The sequence below is a fragment of the Blennius ocellaris genome (genome assembly GCF_963422515.1).
Source record: "Blennius ocellaris genome assembly, chromosome: 11".
In the NCBI taxonomy this organism is placed as follows: Eukaryota; Metazoa; Chordata; class Actinopteri; order Blenniiformes; family Blenniidae; genus Blennius; species Blennius ocellaris.
The window spans coordinates 27,869,520-27,891,143 of NC_137660.1; the positions used below are offsets into that span (position 1 = coordinate 27,869,520).

At 42.7% G+C, this 21,624-nt stretch overlaps 1 protein-coding gene across 1 annotated transcript in view; it reads left to right on the forward strand.

Annotated features, from left to right (window-relative positions):
- Positions 1–21,624, forward strand: part of abtb2b (ankyrin repeat and BTB (POZ) domain containing 2b) — a 52,996-nt gene that overhangs the window by 15,713 nt on the left and 15,659 nt on the right. Inside the window, exons 2-3 of the mRNA XM_080504692.1 lie at positions 16,041–16,190; positions 19,310–19,520. Coding sequence (XP_080360818.1) covers positions 16,041–16,190; positions 19,310–19,520 — 361 coding nt within the window. The remainder of the gene's footprint in view (positions 1–16,040; positions 16,191–19,309; positions 19,521–21,624) is intronic.

Below are 21,624 nucleotides of genomic sequence, written 5' to 3' on the forward strand. Positions count from 1 at the left end.
CTCCTCCTAAGCACTTCAAAGTCAAACTGTCTTTGTCTTTTATACTGTTTGTTCTCTTTACAGCCGTTTGCCGAAGCCTCTTCCTCTCCTCGTATGTGATTCTTGTGATTTTTTTTTTTTTTACCGTCTGCTGCTCGGCGAGGACAGCGCCGGTGGGTGGTCCGCCGAGACCCGCCGACTAGAATCCTCTTAAGACTCCACACACACACACACACACTCACACTCGGATACGGCAGCACAATCATCAACGTACGTATAAAACCAGACGGGAAGACGAATCCTGTCATGACGTTATGAAAGCATTTAAATGACACACACACACAGTCACACACACACACACACACACACACACACACACACACACACACACACACACACACACACACACACACACACACACACACTGAATGGAGCTCAGAACAGCTGGCAACAGACACATTCTCGCCTCCCACTACTTTTATTTGTGTTGCTGCTGCGTCGCGTTGCCCAGGAATGTGGCAGCAGGTGCCCCACGCCCCCATCTGTAGAGAAGAAGTAGTAAAAAAAAAAACCCAAACAAACTACTACACTTTATTTATTCAATATAAACAAAGCGTATGGAGATGTAACGTAAAATCACACCCGTTTTACTTTATAGGCACCTTAATAGACGTATTGCCTTTAATTCTACATCCAACTTAGTAACTCAGTGAAGTTAAAGACAAACCTCAACGTCAGCATGTAAATTAAACTGATATCAGAGACATTGGCCGAGTTCTGGATTCTCAATCAGTTGTACTTGAATGACTAAAACTGATGCCGGCAATAAAATCAAAATAAAGAATCAAAAAAGTGTACTATTGGTTTCCATCCTCTCAAAATTCCTCTCGTCTTTCTAGTCTTGCAGTAGTTTTTTTTCTTCTCCCATAAAAACAACAGTTTTGACTCCGCCCACTGCGTTACGATGAGGGGGCGGGGCTTCAGCCAGTCGATTGACATCATTGTCTTTCCTATCGGGATCCTCGGTACGTATCTGCCTTTATCGGTGCAGTCGTTTGTTTTGCTTGTCGGAACAACGATCGCTTTGAAGAGACGTTCGTTTTCAGATTTAACAAGTTTATTTTCTTTGGTCCCTTTAACATTCCTGAGCTGAGTTGCAGAGTCGGTCGTCTTTTATTTTTAAGAGCAGAAATTCGTTTGACAATAAAGATTTGAGATTAAGCTCAGAAATATTAAACTGTTATGTGTGTGATAAATAATAAAGAACGAGCACTAAATAAAGTAAGAAAGTAAATAGAATTGGCAACATGAAAAAAAAAAAATAGGGTTGCCAGACGTGACTCACCATTTCCAGCCCAAACAAGGTAAAACTGACACGCCTCAATAAAAACAACCAGCCTGTGTAGGAATCATGTTATATGTGTAAATAAAGAACACGTCATAAACACACTAATGGACGGAATAAACCAAGAGAGTTTGGCTCGCCGATTGGGGGGATACTGCCGAATCTGGCAACACAGGTCTGACTCTCGTAGATCCATTTTCAATGGGGTTGTTAAACACGAGCCGAGAAATTCCAGACGACATGACGAGGGATAGAAGGAGGAGAATGAGGGTAAAAGAGAACAACTTATAACATTTTTGGAACGAAGCAGTCGCTTGTAGACAAATATGAGAATCGGTACCAGATACGATCGGAATCGGAACAAACGCGAGTCCCTGCGGTGTGAACAAGGCCGTAGAGTCACAGTTGTTGTCCTATTGTACGCCTTTTTTATTGTACGCCTTTTTTATTGTACGCCTTTTCGTGTGTGTGCGACCTTCCGAGTCTCTTGAGTGCCGTAGTCTTGACGGGGGGTCAAGAGGGGACGGTCCTTTTCTAGTAGGACTCTTTTTTAGAGGTGTTGGACACTCCCTCTGTGTTCGCGGTGCGTGAGGGTCGGGGAAGCCGTAAACCCTCCCGGCAGCGTCAGATGGGGCCCGTTCAGCCACCGGAATGACGGCGGCCCCTGCCGCTCGGGGCGGGTTTTTTTTTTTACGGCCTCGGCGCTAAAGAGGTGGGCGTGTGGCCACGCCCCGCCGGCCTCCCCAACGCACCCGGGTCACACGCCACAGATACCCAGAGTCTGATCTGCCGGGAGGCGGATGCATGATTTGTGCTTCCGATGACTCCTGGAGTTCTCCGCGGCATGCCATTATTATATATATATATATGTGTGTGTGTGTGTGTGTGTGTGTGTGTGTGTGTGTGGCCAGACTGATTTATCAGATTGTTGTCATGCGTGTCTGAAGATTGGGTGGTCCAGTGATTTATTTTCAGCCCGCCCTTCTCGCACATGTTCCCTCTGTGGCATTGATTCCCAGACTAATTGCATGAGGTGCTCTGCCCCCCCCCCCCCCCCCCCCCCCCCCCCCCCCCTACCCCCATAACCTCCTCTATACCCCCCCCCCCCCTCTAAAACAAGACACACCAAGTCTGGGCGATTTGTCCGAAATCTCTTCAGAAAGGACCACCGCCATCAGATATGTCATCAAAACTGCCACTTTATTTTGTTGTGATTGTCGTCAGAGTTCCAAAATGCACATAAACGATCCGAAATTAAAAAGTGAATTAAGGCTCAGCCGTTCAACAAATTCAAGCTTCAAACCAGGTTTGCGCAAAAGTGCAACAGCAACAACGGAATGCGAAAAATGCTGGAAGAACTGGGGACTCGAATTTTCAAAATAAAAATCTTTTTTTTAGCTACAAATTCGATAAATTGATGAAATTGATTATTTGCCTTAATGCAGACGAATGGCCGACTGACCCGGACGTTGTAACGCAAAAAGCATCCGTTGTGTACGTGATGTACGTTTACACAACAGCGGAGCTCGTAGCGACTGGAAGCGCAACTTTTTGAAAAGGAATCGCCGCAACAGCGCATGCACACCTCGGCCGGAGTCGCTCGTTCTTCTGCACGCGCTCAGTAGATGCACGACGAGTACGACGTTTCCACTGTGGTCTCATGGCCCCCCGTCCATATTCTCCCGGGACCTTGGGACTTTTATGTTGATAGTCACCGTAATAACAGTCCGTCTTGGTCGATCCGTCCACTAGAATGTTATTATTTATCCTCGAAAGACGCAAACGACAAGACAAAATGGCCGCCGGGTCCGAGGAGGTTAAAGTTTTCAGTGATTTCGTGACAAAAACAACTAATTGCCCCACGATTTCAACATTTCCGCTGTCTTCAATGGAAACTGACGGTTTTTCTTGCGTTGCCGTGTGAATGCGAAAGTTTTCGGAAACGAAATCGTGCAAAAAAACAAAAAACGACGCACTTTCAGTTGAAACATCGTCGCGTGAAGCGACGGCTGACGAGCTGCGCTGAAATAATCCGAACTCACTCACCATTCATCCGAACGCGACGGAACACAATGGGTGTGCAGGTTCTTAATGCAGGTTTAATTTGAGCTCGACGGTATTACGAAGGTTAATGCGATGCTATTTTCTAAGTAGTTTTTTCCACCTGCTTTGCTTGCCGAGCTGACTGTGCAACTTTTAATCACTTTACTCTCGTTGGAAACGGAAAGCAGATTAGCGATTTACTCGGGTTTCGCTGAAGCCGGTTGAGTGCTCTCGCTCGGCTTCTTCAGCAGCATCGGATGGAAATAATTCAAGGAACGTTTTTAACGACCGTTATTCAACAGCCTTGAAGCGACGTGGACGATGACGTCACGGTCGTCCACTTCCTGTCCAACCTCGTGTAACGGGTGCGATTTGGACTTCAAAATAACGACGAGTCGGTTGAGCGTTCTTCAGTCTTGATTTATTTACTGCAGAAAAGATTAAAAATATAATTCATCTTCCTCCACTCTGGCTCCTCAGCCATTAAAACCAACATTTTAAAAGTACATTTTAAACATTGAATCTGAACAATGAAATAAAATCAAATACCAAATTTGTAATACTGCCATCTGGTGGATACGCAAATACAATGCATGGGGTGGAACAAATGAACGGAAATAAAATAAAAAAACTTAAAACATAGCTGCAGAAAAATATGATTAATCTTCTCATTGGCCTTCATCCACTCTGGTTCAAATTAATGAACCTATATACGTCTCTAAAAGCTAAAATAGAGGTTAAAACTAAACAAAACAGCTCAGTAACATGACGCCATACTATGACAAACGATATACAGCAAAAACTTCGACATAAACTACTACATTTATACACAAAACGGCACGATGTTGCAGTGAATTCCCATACAAACTACCCTCGGCCACTAAAACTAACACTGAGGAGTATTAGCGGGAGGAACGACGGGGGCCCGGGAGGGACAAACGAGACAGAGTGCAAAAAGGCGATTAAAAAAAAAAAGCTAAAATCAATCAAATATTGGCAATGAAAATAAACTATTGAGATAAAAAATTCACAAATACTCAACAATAACAATAACAAACATGAATTGAAAGTAATAATGATTAACTGCGTTGCACCCGGCTCGCAACAATAAAGTGTCGCTTGTATTTCATCGTTGGTTTTTTAATAATTTTCTCCGTTATAAACGGATTTCGAACGACCGTTTCCCTCGTTCCCCGACACCTGACGCCAAACCCTCCGACACATTTGGAGGGAACTTCCTCCGACGGCGGCCAGAAAACTCTTTTCTTTTTCCATCCCGACGTGAAACAAGGTCGAAAAGGGAGAGAGAGAGAGGAATTAAGGCGAAAAGGGATGAGGGGAGGAACTCCAGTCGTAATCATAATCCATACGCTCCCTCCCCGTTTTTTCTTTTTTTTTTTTCTTTTTTCTCCTCTAATTTGACTCGCTGTTCTGCGTCATGACTTCGCTCTCGAGCCGGGAATGTTAATCAGCAGAAAGCTGCTTTAGATTTACAAGGGGGAATTTGGATCCAGTCCTTTGAAACGTCAGAGTCTTAAGGACTTGTGTTAAAAAACCGCTCGTCGGCTTGTGAGAAACTGTGCCGGAGAAAGAAAAGAAGGAAAAAAGAAAAGCTGGGTTGATTTTTTTTTTTCAGCGAGTCATTCTTAGGCGTTTTTTTTTTTTTTTTCTTTTTAAAGTTGAAACATAAAACATTATGTTTCCACGACAAGCAATGAAAATACAACTTTTTGAAAAACGGCTTCCAAGGTGGAACTTTTTGAAAACGCTGTCTCCGTGGAAACAGAGGCGGGTGACGCAACTTTTCGACTACAACTAGGCCTGGTCGATATATCAATTTTTTTTTCTTTCTTTTAGATTAATTCGAGTTTTTTGTTGCTAATGATTAAAAAAAATAAAAAAATAAAATGACATTTATTTTCTTCTCTTCCTACCGCGCACTTTTTGCCCCCGTGAACTTTTGTAGTTTCTGCAGCTCCGAAGCTTCTGTATTCGTAGCATCTGTAACTCCATAACTTTATAGCTTCTGTAGCTTCCGTAGCTTCTGTATCCCCGGAGCTTCCATAACTCCTTAAATTAATAGCTTCTGTAGCTCAACTTTTGTAGGTCCTTCGCTCCCGTAGCTTCTGTAACTCCTTAAATTTATAGCTTCTGTAGCTCCTTAGCTTCTTCATTAGCTCTATAGCTCGCATAGCTCCTTAGCTTCATTACTCCTTAAATTTATCTGCTTCTATAGCTCCGTAGCTTCCGTAAGTCCTTAAATTTATACCTTCTGTAGCTCCTTAGCTTTGTTAGCTCCATAGCTCACGTAGCTCCTTAGCTTTTGTAGGTCCTTAGATTCTGTAGCCTCGTTAGCTCCATAGCTCACATAGCTCCTTAGCTTCGTTAGCTCTGTCGCAGCTCTAAATATCTATATATTTATATATATATATATATATATCTCATTCTCCCACTCTCTCGTACATATATACACATACACACCACTACATACCTGCACTTTCCAATATCCGAATACATTCAGAGAATCTTTTTTTTTTTTTTTTTGAAATAGGATCTAGTTTCAATTGATTCCGAACATATTTTTTTTATGAAAGTGTTTCCCACAGTCCCACCCCGTCCGCCCGCTGAACCCCAGCCTGCGTCATCCCGGGCCACGCCAGCCGACCACGGCCTCGTCCTCCATCGCCACAAAAAATCGCCAGCACCAACCCCCCCCCCCACACCATTTTGGGGGGGGTTGGGTGTCGGCAACAAATCCCAGCTGACAGTCACCACAGAGTTTCCCCAGCAGGTCGGCTGACACTTTAGATTAAATATATTACGGAGAACATTATATTAATTACAATCCAGTCAAAACCAAAGTTTAAATTTGGATCCATTGAGGGGAAAACAGCTGTAAAACCAAACGCATTGAGCCGATGGACGTCGTCACTCCGCGGCCTCGTCCCACATACCTCCAGTCCTCCTGCTGCTGCGATACGTCACGTTATCTCCCTGTGTTACATTCAGTTCATTCTGCTCAGGGTTTTGCGGTTTCACCAGATTATCTCAAATACCGAGACCTTCAGGGACGCAGCTCCAGATGTTTGGGTTTGGTTTGTCAACACCGCATGTTTCATCTCAAATATTTGCCTCAATCGAAGGACAGCCTCAATGGAAAATGACTTTATTACATCTAATATCGTCACATTATTGCGTTGTTGGTGCTGTCTAGAAATTGCTACGTTTAAAATTGTTGCTCCACAGTGAAAACAAGATAACATATTGTTTATATTTACTCGTTTACTGAACTTGAAATGTAGATAAATGTAAATCACGGTGACCAAGACCAAGGCTGAGGAAAGAAAAATGAATAAATAATTCTCAATGGGCATAATTCAGGTCGATTTAAGGGCTCGTTTACAAAAATGGGGATATTTCACATGTAAACAAGTCACTGAAAAGATTCTATTTGAAAGATCAAAGTGGGGATTTTGGAAAACTAATGTATACGACAGAAGCGCCATCAGACGCTCCACTTCCAGGTTTTCCAGCAAAACGAGCTTGAATATATATATTTATATATATTTTATTTCCCGACTTTTGTTCAGTCAACACATAGCAGGAATTCGGATAAAGACTCATTCTTCGATTTCTAATTTCCAAATGAAAAACGGAAGATGAGCCGTTTGTTTGTTTGTTTTGTTTCATCAACCAACATCAAATCAGGGGGGGAAAAGAAAATCGGGTTGTTTTCCCATTTCCTGACATGGAAATGACAAACGACTGGCTCATAGATACACAGACTGTTAAAGCGGACGTTAGCGGCTAAACCGCTTCCGAAGTAATCCCAAAAAAACTGCGGATGAGAGAGGCACCTCATGGAGGAGACCAAAGGAGATCGGCGTCTGTTGCCATGGAGACGCTTCACACATCGACACAGCCACCCGACCTACTTAGTTCTCATCGATATGAGCTAACGGCTATCACGCTAGCGACGCTAACTCGTTCCAAAGGGAATGTGTGGCGTTGGTGAAAGTTCTGCGCTCTACCGAGCGTAGCTCTAGTTCCTCGTGTGAAACCTTCCCCCCCCCGGGCTCGTCACTGGTCCGTCGGTCGTCATTTTGTTTAGTCTGCCGCCGCGGGAGCGTGTGAACGGCGGGACGGACTCGTCCGCCACCTGCCTCTCCTCCTTCTAACAGCCTCCCTCCTTTCATTAAGGCGGATCAGAGAGTCCGGCGGCTTCAAAGTCAAAAGCGCCGCCCCGGGTCCAGGAGGTCCGTTTTGGTTCTTCCCCCGCGTGAGGACCTGAGAGAGGACAGTCGCACAATAGCAATAGTGTCTTGAACGCTGCGGTCGTTGGGTGTGTATCGCTCCTGAGCTCCTGTCTTTCACTGAGCGGTTCTCTCACACACACACACACACACACACACACACACACACACACACACACACACACACACACACACACACACACACACACACCCCTGGTGGTCATGCCAGATGCGATCCTTCACTCACAGACGTGACCTGATGTTTTCCACACTTTGAGGCTCCAAAACACCTGTTTTCCACACGTTGAACTTTACACACTGATTCCGTAACACAGACACACACACACACACACACACACACACACACACACACACACGCACACACGTCTTTTTTCCAATTCAACAAGCATGATTAATCGAAAGCCGTAAGTGATCGCGATGACGGAGCGTTATGTCTGTCGACACTGGGAAATTAGCGGGATTAACGCCGTGGTTTCAAACACGTCTTGAGTTCCGTCACAACAGTTTCCTCTGCTGTGGGCCGTCCCGGTGAGACCGCGCCACAAATAACCCCTGAATCTAGACCCCTCTTTGTGTACGTGAAGTAGAATGTTGATATTTTTCACTCAAGACAAACAATTGCCCGAGAAAACTAGAGCTACACTCGGTAGAGCGCGTAAAAATTTCGCCGACGCCACATTTGTTTGCGGGAACCGAGTTAGCGTCACTGGCATGCTAGATGTTTGCTCATACAATGCTACCTCGGTGGGAAGTGTCTCCATGGCAACAGACGCTGATCTCCTTTGACGTCCTCTTTCATCTGCTTTGTATTGGACTCTTTTTTTTCCGCAGTTTTTTTCGGGATTTATTCAGAAACGGTTTATTCACTGATATATCATCTCTGCTACTCTTGCCAAACTTGTCAAAAAAATAAATAAATAAAATGTGTTTTTCTGCCGCTTTGGCCGGAGTGGCGCCTCTCGCTAGCCTGATGATTGACGCCGCCGCTCGATACTAGCGCCAGTGTTTCGGCGCGGGGGTTAAAATATCCCCGTGTCCTTCTTTACTCTGGCAAAACCCTCCTCACGATCTTTATCTGAGCAGGATTTCAAGTCGGACAGAGGAGCATTTAGAAACACGGGAGTCGTCTAATATTAGTGTTTTGGCTAAAAATAACCGTTGGTTTTAAACAGAGACGCGTGTTTTTTCGAAAGTACAAACTCTGTGTGTGTGAAGTGGCGGACAGAGAAGCATTCATGAGCTGAGAAATCTGTGTTTTGACCAAAGTGGAATATTTGTGCGCCGATCATTCCCCGTGTAAAACGCATCAAAAAACGTAAGAGGACTCCTTTGCACACACACGCACACACACACACACACACACACACACACACACACACACACACACACACACACACACACACACGCTCCTGTCAGAGGTGTATAAATCACAGATTGTGAAAGACAAGTGAAGAGGGGGTCTGGTCAATATCCCACCAACACCGCCGATGGCCCCGTGCTGTCAGGGGTCAGAGGTCAGGGGTGGGCGCTCAGCTGGGGCTAAAACAGGAAGCGACCTTATCAGCTGTGTTAAAAAAAAAAAAGAAAAGAAAAGGAAAGAGAACACCCACACACATCATCCGTCACTGAATCACTGCAGCTGTGAAACGCGGAGTTCCGACCCTCCCCTCTGGGTTGCGAGTTCACTTTTCTCCATTGTTCATTGTGCGGGGCGTCCGAGACGAGTCGCCCTGGGTCGAGTCGGCGCTTCTCAGGTGGAAGCGGTTCAACGTCCTTATCTCGCCTTTCAAACTAAAAGCGGGGGTGTCGGAACGTAACGGGGACGAGGAGCCTCCAAGCTACCGAGCAAATTGTCAAGATGTGAAGAGACAACATTGAAATACATAAGAGAACCTCCGAACCTTGGCGCTATCAAGCTAGCCTCAAACCGCTGCTGTCGGGTTGAGTTTGTGTCGTGCGCCGTCATTAAAGGTCCTACATTGTGCAAAATTCACTCCACGATAGTTCCCTCGTTGATTTATGTCTCTGTAACCCAGAAGTGGACAAAGTCTTGTCATCATGTGAGCTCATGCAGGTGAATCAGAGACGTTCCCTTGATGACATCACGTGGGGAAATAACCGCTCCGTCTGGCCGTGGAGACTCCCTTTGATCCTCCCACAGGTGGACGAGCTCTGTTGCCTTCTAAGATCAGGAGCAGGCACCATTTTTTTTGTATTTTTTTCCTCTCGTCGCGACTGGAAAACAGACACGACTCATGAGCATTTAAAGGTACAGACACAGAAACCGCCTGTTCTCAGCAGAGGGACTTTTAGACTGAGTGACATTGGGGACCAAACCTGGATTTGAGGAAATACACTTTGAATTCAGTGTTGTTGGATCTTTGACGCCTCTGTGAAATTGTTTAAAAACAAACAAACTATGTAATGTGGGACCTTTAAAACTGGCTTGATGTTGCGATTGTAGTCATTTTCTGTCGTAATTTTACAGTTTGAATTTAAAGGTTATATTTTACCGGTTTAATTTTGTTTCTGAAACGGAAACAGGAAGTCAGCTCCTATTGATAAAACATAATCACACTTGAATTTCTTTTTTTTTTTTTTTTGCGGGAGGTAAAAGTTAAAAGTGACGTTTCTAGTGACAGTGTCAGAAAGGAAATTCAACTTTTTACCAAGTTACCCATGTTTGGATTTCGTGTAGATTCAAGCAATTTGAGAGGTGTTTTTTTTTTTTTTTTTTTTAATATCACGTACGGGAAACTGCTGTCAAACACTTCTCAGTTCATTACAGTGCAGCTCCAAACCACAACCTCATAAATGAACATAAACTTGTCATTATGACGGCAGAATTCACGACCCAGATATTGGAACGACCGTTATCGTTCTCGTCATTAAAGGAGCCGTCTGATCATTTTCTTTCTGGCTCATTGTAAAGCGCTGCAGCATGGAAATCCCCCGATATTGTATCCAGGGACTGTTTTTTTTTTTTCGCCCCTGTAATGACAGGATGACCGTTATTATTGCACATCCTCTTTAATAACCCAGCCACGCTGACCTCTAGCCCTCTAAACTGCTCTCCCACAATTGCATCCACTTTTTACTGTTGATGATTGAGGTCACTTGTGCAAAACGAGATCGGCCCATGAGAAGAAAAGAAAAAAGTTATGAGCGGTTTGAGTTTGAGCAACAATCGCCAGTGTCTCTGCTCTCATAGGTGGACGGATCTGAAAGGAGCAGTTTGATTCTCCCACTTTAAAGGGAAACGGTTCGACCTCCGCTATTAGGAACAAACTGGCCTTTTATTCACGTCGCAGCAAATTACACTATGGGTAGAGGAGGCACAAAGTGTGTGTGTGTGTGTGTGTGTGTTTGCACTAATTGCTCCCATTCCTGTCTGTGTGATCAGCTTTTCTTTTTTTTTCTTTTTTCTTTCCCTTCCTCTGGTCTCAGAACAGAGAACCAGTCAGTTTGGACAACATGCTCATTGAGTCTGAACCTGAACTCTCTGGAACACACTCACACGCACACACACACACACTCACGCACACACGCCCAATGGTTGAAACACGCCACGTTCACACGTTTTTCACCAGAGGAAAATTAAGTGAAATAAGTTTCACTGGCCAGTTGTGGCATGGCCTGTAAGTCTTTTCTTTGTTTTTTTTGTTTTTTTTTTAAAATATGCCAGATGTGTGGTTGAAAGAAAGAAAAGTGTTTGGAAGTTTTGAGCTCTCACATGCAGAACACATTTTTTTTTTCTTTGCAAAACACATTGGTTTTTTTTATGTTGAAAATGCTGAACTTTTATTAAATTTACAGGTTTGCCATGTGTTTTGAAAAGGATCATTTTCGAAACACATCATCAAACTCAACACGTGTGAACTTTTTTTTTTTTTAATTAAAAAACTTTTTTATATATATATATATATATATATATATATATATATATATATATATATACAACAGTCTTGTGCTTTTAAAAGAGAATGTAGAAAAGCCCAACAAATCCACATGAGCAAGCAGGTTTATTTGCGACTGTGCAAAGGAACAACTGTTTGTTTTGACCACGCAACTTTTTGAAAATGTCAAAAAAATTTCGAAAATGCTCCGTCTCTATGGAAACAGGGATGAGGGGTTGTTCTTCCGTGGTCGATGGACGACACGAGAGCACTCCAGCCGGGAGTCGTTTTTTTTTTTTTTTTTTTATAGTGGCACGGTTGCCGTGGAAACGAACCCCCAAAAACATAAGGAAACGACGCGAATCCACCTTAAATCTTGGAATTTGCTCGATAAACCTCGTCCCTGAACAATGGAGTGTGTTGCACTGCTTTAACTACCCCTGGAGGGATTCTTTCGGGGGGGTTGGGGGGCGGGGGGGTGAACAAGACAGAGGAGAATTCCAACACTGTAAAGTGAGAGCTCCGTCCATTGTGAGGCCATCGCGATAAATTATGTTTCTTTTCTTTTCTTTTTTTTAAATGAAAGCGTGATCCAGGGCAGGTGTTGCTCAGTGTCGTCCACCGGGATGATGAACGTGCAGTGGAGAGCAGAGCTCCCGTTACGAAACACCAGAAATACCTGAAATCACACTTTAAAGAGGAGCCGACGGGAACCAAGCCGAATGCGGCGGAATGTTTGTGCTCCGGCGCTGATGTGTTGAAGCTTGCCTGCACTTTGTTTGTGTGACGTCCTTTTTTTGTTTTGTTATTATCCGTGGCAGTTGCGCTCTGCTGTTCCCATTGTGTTGGAACTGGGAGTCAGCACATAGTATGAGAGAGAGAGAGAGAGAGAGAGAATCCATCTTTTATCTCCCTGGCATTCAAAAAAGAAAAACAAATTGTCCACACGTCACTATGAACACGACTCCAGGGCGTGTAGTACCTCCGCCAGGCCTGTAGGGGCGCTGTGACTCACCAAAAACACATTAGAAAGACACGGCGCACGTAGACATTTTTGAACTAGACTCCTGCTCATAGACTTCTATACGACTCTGAGTTATATAGGTCTACGCTCCTGAGGAGAGACGGGGCGATTACGTCATCTTTTATCCACAGATGATGTCGTGCTCTTTTGGCTTTTTGGCGCCGTCGCTCTTGTCGTTATGTCACTTTTATTTTGTTTGGAAGCGGTGAAGTGGAATCGTCAACAAAAGTCATGGAAACAACTGGTGTGAAAATTCAGATGTGAATGCTGAAGCTTATGTATATTTATCTTCTTCTTCTTCTATCATTTTATTTATACTTGTCCATTTAGTTTTCTAAAATGTATGGTTATTTGCTGCGTGTAGATTCTCTGCAAATAGTCATTTAAAAAAAATCATTGTACTTCTTCTTTTTTCTTCTTTTTCTTTTTCATCTTTTTCTTCTTTATTTTCTTTTTCTTCTTTTTTCTTTTTCTTTTTCATCTTTCTTTTTTCTTTTATCTTTTTTTCCTTTCTTCTTTATCTTTTTCCTCTTTTTCTTCTTTTCCTTTTTTTTCCCTTTTTCTTCTTTTCTTCTTCTTCACTTGGGTTCAGCGGCTCTTTTTGTGATTTATTGGGAAACGCTGAGCGGAAACATTAACAAAAGCCAAATCAACCGACTGCTGAACACATTTATATTTTCTGTATAAAATGTATATTGAAAAAAGAAAAAAAGTTTGAGTATTATATCATGAGTTGAATTATTTTTCACGTCGCAAAGAGAAAATAAAACCCCAGAAAGACAATAACGTGTGAATTCTACCGTCGCCTGTTCAGTCAGATTCTCTTCATCTCGACGTTACGACGCGTTCAACCCTCCACTCCTTTTCGTCGTCGGTTATTTCGGGAGAGAAGCTCCGCCTCCTCCCGCCGGCTTTGATCTCTGTGTGAACCTGGCCGAGACAAATAAACTCTCTCCTCGCCGAATCGATCCGACGCTGCCCTGCATTCTTGGATTCAGTCGTTTTGAAAAATTTACGAGTTCCCCTTTGTTGTTTTTGTAACTTTTCCATTTTCCTTTCAAAATCCGCCTCCGATCCAACGAGAGCCGGACGCACATGGGAATGTCATTTGAGGGACGCTCGCCGTCTAATTCCTCTTTCGGGAGGATCGGGGGAGTTTGACATGATGCAGCTTTTTTTTTTTTTTTTTAAATAAATCACAAACCTGCAGTGATGCTCTTTCTTTCTTTCCGTTTCTCCCCCTCACTTATTCCCCCCCGGCTTCCTCTCTGGCGTTTCAGGAGTCAGTGTGTGGACGAGGCTTACATGTCGGGTCTTTTACCTGCTCTGTGATTGGCTGTGGATTGAAGACGAGCTGAGAAAGAACGACGCCCCCTTTTGGGTTGTCGTTTGAGCAGGAACGTTTCCCGGGAACTCTTGCAGATCCGGTTTGTCAGAAATAGATGTACCGGCTCGGTCCCCGGAGAGGAAATACCACAGTTCTCCTCCTCTGACTCCAGCCAGAGCCGTGATAGTGAAAGTAGCTTTTGTTTTTCAGGGTTGCAGGTTGTCTGGTTCTGGTTCTGGTTCTGGTTCTGGTTTTGGTTCTGGTTCTGGTGGTGCCCCATTACCTTCACAAGGAAAACAGGAAGTTTTTTAAGTGGTTCTGGAGTCTGTCTCAGTGAGAAACTTATCTCAATGGTTCTTCTGCACAATAACGACTCCCAGTCCGTATTCACCCGGGAGGTAGTTGGTGCTTTTATTTTGACAGTCGCCATATTTACATATCCGACGTCGTCGTCTGTCCACGAGAATGTACAGACATTGTTAGTGTTTGGGGCGTTTTGTTCTCTGCTATGTGTGTGTATGTGTGTGTGTGTGTGTGTGGTTTCATTTTGAAAATCAACAGCGCCCACTAGTGGCCCAACACGAAAACTACATTGTTTTTAAAACGTTGCTTTGTAGATGTGAGACTTTTCAGAATTGAAAATGCCAAAACAAATCAATGCGGCTGCTACATATTAACAAGAAAACATTGGATTGTTTGGATTTGTGAAAATGTATATTTATATATATATATATATATATATATATATATTTTTTTTTTTTTTTAAAGTTTTTATGAATCAAATGAAATTTCGAAGGCGTTAAATGTGTACTGTATTGAAATTGGAATTAATTATGTATTTTTCTTTTCCATTGTTTAATCTAATTTTAATTATTCCTTCATTCCAAATCAAATCAAGTCAAATTTCCAGTCAGTGTATTCGTCACAAATGCAAATGTATACATTTTAATCACGTACAGGGAAAAGTTCCATTTGAAGTTTATTTAACGGCACTATTTTACCCAGTCAAGCTGAAATTGTGCCGCACGTGAAACCAAACTAAACGGGGACTTCCCCTCCGTCCTGCTGCTCCAGACGCCTGCAATTTGTTTAGTTTGACCCGACGTCGCCGAGGGTTGACTTTATTTTCACAGACGCGTGTTGAGGCCAGGCCTCGCGTTGCCTCTGTGTTTGTTTGCCCTCGGCGGCGAGGGTCACGTGTCACCGGGATTAACTAAACACCACCAGCAACAGTTTGGGGACTTGAGGAAGAGCTTCCTTTAGTGGGATCGTTTACTTCGCCAACAGAAGCTTGACCCACGCGGTTATGTGGTCGGTTGCGTGTATTTATTTATTTATTGGTTTTCATGTATGCAATGTATTTTTACATTATTGTACACTGTTTTCTGTTGAATATTTCCTTTATGTCTGTACTTGGGTTTTAATTGTTTTATTATCTGTCTCTATATATATCTATCTATCTCTAATTATCTCTATATCTATATCTATATATCTAGCTCTAATTATCTATCTCTATATATATATATCTATATCTATATCTATATATATCGCTAGCTCTAATTATCTCTATCTATATATCTATCTCTATATCTATATATAGTTATCCATATACCTACAGTATCTCTATATATCTATCCCGATCTCTATATATCTATCTCCATATCTATCTCTCTCTATATATATATCTAATTATCTCCATCTCTATATATCTATCTCCATATTTATATATATATCTATCCTTATCTGTATATATCTATCTCCATATCTATATCTATATATCTATCCCTATCTCTATATATCTATCTCCATATCTATATCTATATCTATATATATCTAGCTATCCATATATCTATCTCTATATATCTATCTCCATATCTATATAGATATAGATATATATCTATATCTATTTCTATATATATATCTATTGAACTATCAACCCGAACTAATCTTCTTTGAGATCAAAGAAGATCAGTGTCTGTTGCCATGGAGACGCTCCCTGCTCAGTGTTTCGCACAGTGATGTTGCTACCTGACGAGCTGGTGACACAAACTCGGTTCCGCCAAAAAAAATAACGACGACAAAAAAAGTTTTTCCGGAGGTCTGCGCTCTACCGAGTGTAGCTCTAGCCTCACCTGGTCCCTTCTATCCGCAGGCGTCCTGTCGCTGCCGGCCCACTTCAGCCCGTACACGGAGAACCAGCAGACGTCGGCGGACAGCCGGGAGGACGCGTACGCCCAGCTGGAGCTGCGGACGCTGGAGCAGTCGCTGCTGGCGACCTGCGTGGGCAGCATCTCCGAGCTCAGTGAGTCACCGACGCTCGCCGATGCTCTCCCGCAAGCAAGACGGTCTTGACCTCGGCGAGTCTCGGACGTCGTCTCCTTCGGACGGCTGCCTGAGCTGAACTTGTCGTGACATTGTCGGCCCGCCGTGTGATTTTTTTTTTTAAGTGTGAAGTATAAAAATGAAAACTTGACAGAGGCTGATCTAAAAAACACTCGATTGGCAAAAATGACATTGAAAACCAGCCTTGGTCAGAATTTGACTCCCGACATTAATGCATCTGTGTAGGTCACATGACGCAACACCTTTCACAAATTCTCAACTTCCTGTTGGATTTCGGTTACAGGTGTCAGTGCGTGATTTTTAGGTCTTGAAGAGACGAACAGAGGAGTTTTGGTTTGATCTCCCTACGACATTCCTACGGGTAGTGGTGGCCGTTTTGGTGTTTCTAGGTGGCGCTAGAGAGCACGTTTTGGAACTCTGGGGTTTGATTTTTACATTTTCTTAAATTTTTTGCCAGTCTTCACGAGCGTGCCAAATTTGGTGAGCATTCGAGCATGTTTAGAGGGTCAAATTTAGGTTAGGGTTAACAAAACGTCGTTTTTAGCGTTTCCGCCGTTTCCGTGTAAATGGACATCATTTTCAAAACGTGTCTGGATGGTCGGCGGTCAGGAAGTATGGAGCAGCGGGGGTGCGGTTCAGTGGGGTTGGCGGGATGGCGTAACACTCCGCCGTTTGTCCCGGCGGCACAAGGCCACGTTCATAACGCCGCGGGCCGTTAGCAAGGCATTAAGAGAGTCTATACACACTCCTTCTCTCACTTCCACTCTCAGTGGTCTCTTTGTGTGGCCGGACGGAGCTGGCAACACACACACACACACACACACACACACACACACACACACACGCACACACACACACACACACACACACACACACACACACTAGCATCTGTACCGAGCGTCCAGTCGACCCAAATTAAAAACGAGGTTTAACGCTAATGCTAATGCTAGTTGATCTTCGTAGCAAAGGCCCAATGGCGCATCGTTTGTGTTTTCGTTTCAGAAAAAAGTTCCCGCATTTACAAGGCTACATTTTGAAAACGATGTCCGTTTTCCATAGGAATGCTGAAAACGACGTCATTCGCCTGCAGGGCCACTAGTTGGCGCAGTGGTTTTTTGCGTTTTTATTACAAAAACAATGAGAACAACGCAAGACTGTTGTTATTTATCCGTCTTTCAAATCCATGTACTGCGCTCGCAGTGTACTTATGCAGTAGCAGCATTTTCAAAAAGTTGCATTTGGCTCCCATTTCCAGAGAGAGAAGTGGCCGGAGCATTTTTCAAAAGTTGCGCTTTGCTCTGTTTTCACGGAAATGGACTGTTTTCAAAAAGGTGGGTTTTCCTGTTTCTATGGATAAAGAAATTTTTTGAAAAAGTTGCATTTTCCCCCCATTTGCACAGAGATTGACTGCTTTCAAAAAGGTGCATTTCCTCTGTTTCCACGAAAACTGAGGATTTTGTTTTGAAAAGTTTTGTTTCCCTGCATTTCCACAGACGTGGACCGTTTTCAAAAAGATGCATTTTCCAAGGGCGCTTTTGAAAAGTTGCATTAACGTCCATTTTCACGGAAATAGAGCGTTTTCAAAAAGTTGCACAGTCGGACGGACGGTATCGTGTATTTCTTTTTTTCATTTCCTGGGATTTGCGTCACACTTCAGTCAATAATGTAAAATGTAATAATGTAAAATGTAATAATTTAATAATAGTTTTGGACCTCTGGAGCTCCGGGGCACAACGAGGGCTGGAAAGCCCAGAGACGGCCTCACCGTTCTGGGGCAGGAATTCCTGGTAGACCTCCTGGAGAGGACTGCTGCTGCTGGTTAAACACAAAGGAGCCCCTTCAGCTTTAAGTGGCGTCTGTTTTTTTTTTTTGGGGTAGGATTGTCCAAATCCAACCCCCTCCATATTGAAACACACACACACACTCACACACACTCACGGTAATCTGGTTAGAAATTAACCCGGGGGGGTAATTATGCTAAATGAGTGTTACATGATCCCAAGTTGAGCCTGGCTTACCGCCTTCTCACAGCCTGGCTCCGCCCCCTCCCGTCTTCGTCGACTACACTTTTTTTTTTTTTCAGAATCATTGATTTGAAGGATTATTATGTAGATTTGACACAAAAATGCTCCGACTCCGTGGCAACAGGAAAATGCAACTTTTCAAAAAAAAAAAAAAAGCAGCTTTCCGACAAACGTTCCAACTCAGTCTCTGCGGAAATGGGACAAAATAAGTTTTAGAAAAGGCTCCAAGTCCATATCGGAGGGAAAACACAACTTTTAGAAAACATTCTAATTCTGTTTCTGTGAAAATGTAGAAAAATTCAACTTTTTGAAAACTGGACAAGATAAGTTTTCGAAAAGGCTCCAAGTCCATATCCGAGGGAAAACACAACTTTTAGAAAACGTGCCAACTCCGTGGAAATGCGAAGCCTTTCGAAAACGCTGCAGGTGCGTCTCCGTGGAAACGGAGGAAAATGCACATTTTCGAAAACATTCCAACTCCGTCTCTTGTGCAAACGTAGAAAAATGCAACTTTTCGAAGACGCTCCAAGGGTGTCTCTGTGGAAATGGAAGAAAACAAAACTTTTTGAAAATATTCCAACTCCGTCTCTTGTGCAAACGTAGAAAAATGCAACTTTTTGAAAACGCTCCAACTCGGCCTCTGTGCAAACGGGACAAAAACAAGTTTTCGAAAAGGCTTCAGGTCCACATTTGTGAAAACAGAGAGAAGCATAGAAATGTTTTGCACACAATGTAAAATCGTCAGTTTCAGTAAATGAGCGACCTCATTTTCACCGTTTCTGTCACAGCAGACGTCGTTTTCAAACATGGACGCTGCTAAAACGCGGAACTTTTTTTTTTCTTTTTTTTTCTGGGAAACGGGAAACGTAAACGTGACCGCGATTTAAACCCGGCGTCCCACTCGGCATGAGCCTCACGCCGTCTCCCCAGGCCCATTAAACCATCGGCGTCTCTTATCTCCCGCTGTGATTAAAGATGGCCGCCTGGCTTTGTTTACGTGGCCATTAACCCCCCTCCCCCCCACCCCCCTCCCCCGAACTCTCTTGTGTTCCAGGCGACCTGGTGTCCCGCGCCATGCACCACATGCAGCGGCTGAGCGCCGTGCGCCCGGGGCTGAGCCCCGCCCGCCACGCCCGCCCCCAGCAGCCCGTGTCCTGGTCGCCCGACGCCCTCCACACCCTCTACTACTTCCTGCGCTGCCCGCAAATGGAGTCCATGGAGAACCCTAACCTGGACCCCCCACGCATGGCGCTCAGCAAGGAGAGGTGGGAACCACATCCAGTCTGAGATCAAAGGGTTATGGTCTCCTTTGTCACCTTCTATTGTGCTTTTATTTTTTATTTTTCTCTCTTAAGGAATCAGAATAATGTGTGGATTTGAAGTATTTCCACAAAAAAAAAAAAAGGGGGCGTGGCGCCTCGATGGTGGCAGTTTGGCTGAAGACCAGTAGTTTTGTGTCTATATATATATATATATAAAGGGTGTAAACAGTGTGTAGTTGTCATCACGTCTCCTCTGAGCTGCTTTAAGTTCAGTGTGACGACGCTTCATCACAGACGCTCTCACTATTAGTATTGCTCAATACCTCGTATTAATTTACTATATTCATTAACTTTTATTTATTTGTATTCATATATATGTGTGTGTTTATATATAATGTGTTAGTATTAGGTATATATTTATCTATCTATCTATCTATCTATATATAGCTATTAAAGTTTATATTAGCTCTCTTTCATTTTATTTCTCATATCTATCTATCTATCTATCTATCTATCTATCTATCTATCTATCTATCTATCTATCTATCTATCTATCTATCTATCTATCTATCTATCTATCTATCTATCTATCTATCTATCTATCTATCTATCTATCTATCTATCTATCTATCTATCTATCTATCTATCTGAGAAATATCATGAGAAATAGCTAATAACTTAAATCGCTATATATAGATAAATCTATCTCCATATCTATATATGTACAGCAATTAAAGTTAATATTTGCTATTTCTCATATATATATATAGATAGATAGATAGATAGATAGAGAAATCATATATACATATATGAGAAATAACATGAGAAATAGCTAGTAACTTAAATAGCTATATATATATAGAGATATAGCTATCTATATATATAGCAATTAAAGTTGATATTTGCTATTTCTCATATCTATATAGATAGAGAGAGAGAGAGAAATCATATATACAAATATATGAGAAATAAAACGAGATAGCTAATATTAACTTTAATAGCTAGATAGGTAGATAGATAGATAGCTAATACTAACACATATATACATATATATACACACACACACACACACACACACACATATATATACAGTATATATATATATTTTTTTTTCTTTTCTTTCCCCAGCTGTGATTTGAAACCAATGATCTGTTACTCTTTTCAAAGGAACTTTGTCTTTACGTGTGAACAATACGTCACTCTTCATCCTCAGTCTGTGAATTTTTTTTACAAATATTTAACTCACAGTAATAAAGGCGTCTCTCTGGGACGACACCGTCCCGACGGGTCGGTTAAAAAAAACAAAAAAAAGCAGTTTGTGCTGAAGACGACGCGCCACATCGGTCTTATTCTCACGCCTCTGAAACCTTGAGCACGTTTCTAAACTAATCCGCGGCTTTAGAAAGGCTTTGTGGGAAAAAACTGGCTTCATGTTTCCACAACAAGCAGACAAGCGTCTCTCCTCTTACGACACCGACCGATAAAACAAGGCTACGACGCTAACGGTGGCGTAACGGCGGGATTAAAGTTAAACGTCTCTGCACATCTGTAATTTGGTCACAAAAGATGGAAAATTGCTTCTTCTTCTTTTTTTTAAAATATACGCTCCTTAGTTGAGCTTTATGTCATAACTTAAGCTTCAAGTCAGTTCAATTTAATCTGTTTTGTTTTTTTATATATATATATTTTTTATATATATATTTGAAATCACCCGAATCTCCACCCGAATCACTTTTTAAAGCCGGCCGAGTGTTGGTAAAAGTGTTTTCGTGAAAATGTTGTCCGTCGGACTTGGTACTTTTAATTATATTCGCCGCGAATAGTCGTCTGTAGCTACATGCGTAGCTGTAGCTACATGCGTGTGCAGCTTTCATTACAAAAGAACAAAGAGCAACTCCCACTAGTGGCCCAACATGAGAACAACATCGTTTTCAAACGCCAAGCTATATGTGAAATGAAAACGCAAAAAAAAAAAAAAAATTCCCTCCAGGTGTTTTGACGTGTTAAACGAGGCCTTAAACCTTCTGCTAAAGTTGCGGTGGCTAAACGGGATAATAAAAAAAAAAATTACATAGATATATAAAGACAAAGGTAAGAGAAAGATGAT